The sequence below is a fragment of the Sitophilus oryzae genome, unplaced genomic scaffold (genome assembly GCF_002938485.1).
Source record: "Sitophilus oryzae breed Bouriz unplaced genomic scaffold, Soryzae_2.0 scaffold_965_pilon_pilon, whole genome shotgun sequence".
Taxonomy (NCBI): domain Eukaryota; kingdom Metazoa; phylum Arthropoda; class Insecta; order Coleoptera; family Curculionidae; genus Sitophilus; species Sitophilus oryzae.
The window spans coordinates 926,379-930,342 of record NW_022147600.1 but is presented as its reverse complement, the minus strand read 5'-3'; the positions used below and the strand labels follow the sequence as shown (position 1 = coordinate 930,342).

The 3,964-nt window shown below is 35.5% G+C and overlaps 1 protein-coding gene across 1 annotated transcript; it reads right to left on the bottom strand.

Moving 5' to 3' along the window:
• Positions 1 to 3,296: 3,296 nt before the first annotated feature.
• Positions 3,297 to 3,710, bottom strand: LOC115891090. Its single transcript, XM_030911490.1, has one exon. It carries the CDS (start codon positions 3,708 to 3,710, stop codon positions 3,297 to 3,299), a length of 414 nt encoding a protein of 137 aa, XP_030767350.1.
• Between the last annotated feature and the right edge of the window lie 254 nt (positions 3,711 to 3,964).

Below are 3,964 nucleotides of genomic sequence, written 5' to 3'. Positions count from 1 at the left end.
AGGAGAGCCTTAAGTTGACCAATAAGTTCTTTACTTGCACACTTATAGATTTCCGCTGAATCGTGTCACAGCCAGTCGATTTGTTGTTTTTAAGTTGTTTTATGGAGGCCTATATTTCCTCTTCCATTATTAGGATTAAAAGAAAAAACACGTTACATCTACGTTTCTCGTTGGTATATTATAGGAATAAAATTTTGGAATTGCTGATGATTGTAGTGAGAATGTAGAATGAGAGGGAGGGGGGGGGGTAATTACTGCTACCTTAAAAATTTATTGTGTAAAGATCAATTGTACCTTCCTTGAATTATAACTCATCATACAGTCCATAACCTATCATACTTGAGGATTTTTCTGTTGTAGGAGGAACAGGGTATTTTTTCCTATCCTGCTCTAACAACAGATCTTCTTCCTCCGAAGGTATACACCCTCCCACGGCTGAGGTTTGGCCTTCTGTGCTCTTCACAGTCGAGGAGCTTGTCTCCGGCTGAGGTAGGTGCCTGAGAGGTGGAAGCTTGAAGATCTGTCTCCATTCCTCCACCTCTTTAACTGCAGCCTTATACTTTGCAGCCTTAAATTGACGTTTTGATAAAGCGTCTTATCTGGGGGTTGTCGCGAGAATATATTTTTTCTATGGTTCTGCACCTCAAAACTAATTATCCACGCGCCATCACTGCTAAGTGACGGCCATTAGTCTATCCATTTAAGACATAATGAATTGGTGAAATTGGATTAATTTTGATCAAATGGCTTTTATTTTTTAGAACTTTTAGAATTTTTATCTTCCTTTTTATGCATTAAGTCAGTTTGCACGACGTACTTATTCAATACGAAATCTTAGAATGTTAAGTTTTTCTCTAAAAAAATAATAACCCGTCCATTAGAAAAAATAACAGAACACGGAAGAAGCAGATATACAGCTAATCAATTTTTTAGAAAAAATAAAATATTAAGCTGTTTATGGGGCACAAGCTTTACACTCATTTGTATTACTAAATCGTAGTTGGTATGTAAACTACTAGTTGACTTAACCAGTTATCATAGAATTTTGTAAATAATGAATGCTGTATCGACCGCCGGCCGCGCCGTTCCTTGACGCTTATGCAGATGCTTCAGACATTTCCTGGATAAAAAAGAAATTCATTCTAATCCCGTAAGTATGAAACTAGCAGGTTTATACCATGCAAGTGTATTAAGGTAAATTGATAATCGTGCAATGGAGAGCAAAGTAATTTTCGTAAAATACAGTTCTGATGGCTGCCGTTTTAAGTGGAAACCTGACTAGAACATGTAAGAGGTGAGAAACGATAACTATGAAACGAAAATGTTTTCGAAGTTTTTGTGATGAAGCGAGAGCTTATTATCTTAGATAGTTATTTTACAGTCCTTATTTGTGTTCATTCCCCATTTGTGTTTCTCTTGTTTATTTGAATCTTCTCTTAAACACATATTTATTACTAGTTGATCCGACCAACTTTGTACTGCCTAACTGAATTGAGAGTGAGAGAGTTTCTTGAGCGAATTGAGAGTTTTTTTATCAATCTTGTGGCACGGACAACTGATAGACTAAAAGATCTGTAATTATCTCATACTTTTTCACGTTAGACGTTTATAGAGAACCGGTGCGGGGTGATAGAATTTTTTGGAAAATTTGGATTTTTACATAAAATGACCTGCTCCATTTATCTAAAATATTTATTTATATACAATATTATTACGTTGCAATGTTGCCGCATCATTTGAAATATGGTAGCATCGTTCTTATTTTTATTTATTATTTTTATTTATTATCCCTCAGGGTTCAGTACTTGGCCCTATTTTATTTCTGGTGTTTATCAACGACATTGCAAATCTAGACATTAGTGGTAAAATCTGCCTCTTTGCGGACGATACTAGTTTCACTTGGAGCGGCCCAGATGTTACGGCACTATGTAATACTATATCCAGTGACTTACCATTAAATATTGGTGCGATTCTAATCTCCTATGCCTCAACCTTTCAAAAACTAAAGTTTTGTCATATAAAAGTACTATACAACCTTTTGTACTTAATAACACCACTATTGACGTCGTGAACTCTGTGAGATTCTTAGGACTTGTTGTAGACAACTCGTTAAAATGGGACTTGCACATCGAAGCATTATCAAAGAAACTAAGCTCTGCCTGTTTTGCGCTAAGATCAGTTTCTAAGGAACTTAACTCGTCAACCTCTAGAATGGTCTATTATGCCCTTTTTGAGTCGCATCTTCGTTATGGCCTTCCATTCTGGGGTACTTTCTGCGCGACAAAATTTGATCGTATTTTCAAACTTCAAAAGAGAGCAGTTCGATACTTATTGGGACTAAACAGTAGGACTCACTGCCAGAATTTCTTTAAAAATTTCAAAATACTGACTCTTCCTTCCTTATTCATTTTTGAATCCGTTTGCTTAATCCGCAAGCACATATTCTCTATTCCGGAAAGGCCACTTAGGAATGCGGAGCACGATATTTATCTGCCAACCCCGAGATAAGAACTAGTTAAGGACTCAATACTGTACAATGCCAAGAAAATGTACAATCATTTGCCTTCGAATATCAAGTCTCTTTCATTCTTTCCCGCATTTCGCAAAGCTCTGAAATTATACTTACTGGAGAGCACACCTATATGCGGTAAACGACTTTTTTGTTGTTGTTTAATCATGAACAATTTTGAATTTTAAAATTTTGATCATCTCACACACTGGTTAAAGGTCTAGTATTTAATATTTAATATTTTATAACTCTCGATTTAATGATATATAACATGATTTTATCCATTTACAGTTTTTCTTTTGTAAAATTTTCTAGATACGCCTGTGTTCTGCAATGTCCATATATGTTTTATTTGTAATTTTATGAGGTAAATTTTTTTGAATTGATTTGAATTTTGTTTTATTATTTGTATATTTGTTTTTGTGCTTTTTTGTTTTGTGAATGCTTTGTCGATGAAGCTGTTTTGGCTTTTTGTACAATAAAGCGTTGTTTTTTTTTTATTTTAAATGGAACACCCAGTATATTATATTTTTGGAAACTACTTTCATATTTCATACCTTTTATATCATACTAACCTATACCTATCTCTAACATTTTTTGAGGTAATAAATAAAACATATGTAAAATTGACAAAAACATGATCTTACATCAATTACAGGATGGTACTAAGAGACCTAGAGGAAGACCGAACCTTGAGATGGGACCATGATATTAGGAAATTAACAGGTATAACTTGGACCCGCATAGCCAACAATAGTCAACAAAGGGCCATCTGCCATATATTCCGTTATTCCATTTCTCTTGCCACTGTTTGAGAAGTTTTGTCCTTGCCAGATTTTTTATCCATCCCATGGTATCTATCATATCGTTCCTGTATGAGCAGATCAATAGGAGCTATTTCAGCTATAACTCCTATAGCATCTCCAGATACAGTTTTATATGTGCTGCATACCCTAATAGACATAATGCGTTGTATTCTGCGTAGTCTTTGCATTAGATTGCGACCGTTTGTGACTTTATGCCATACCGGTGCAGCATACAACAGCTGCGAGTGTACAACACTAGCAAGTACTCTTCTTTTGGATGCTCTAGCACCTCCTACATTTGGCATGACTAAGGCTAAAGCGGTGACAGTTTTCTCGGCCTTGGTAATGGTTTTATTAATATGGTCCGCAAAATTCAATTTGGTATCCAGCCACATTCCTAAGTATTTTAAAGAATTACTTGGGTAAATTACAGTTCCTTTTATATAAAACTGCACCGGGGATATTTTTCTTTTTCTGGTTTAAGCTACGGTTAACATATTCTTCTCCATCCAGTTTACAACTCTTTGGATAGCCAATTTGACGGTGTTCATCAGTACATCTTCATTCTTTGCACCTAATACAATGGCAAGGTCATCTGCAAAGGCAACTAAAGTTGGTTATCTGGCATTTCTATCCTCAGTAGTGCATC

Bases quoted from the DNA above. Each gene is read 5' to 3' on its own strand.
- LOC115891090 (XM_030911490.1), bottom strand. From the start codon at position 3,710: ATGTGGCTGGATACCAAATTGAATTTTGCGGACCATATTAATAAAACC.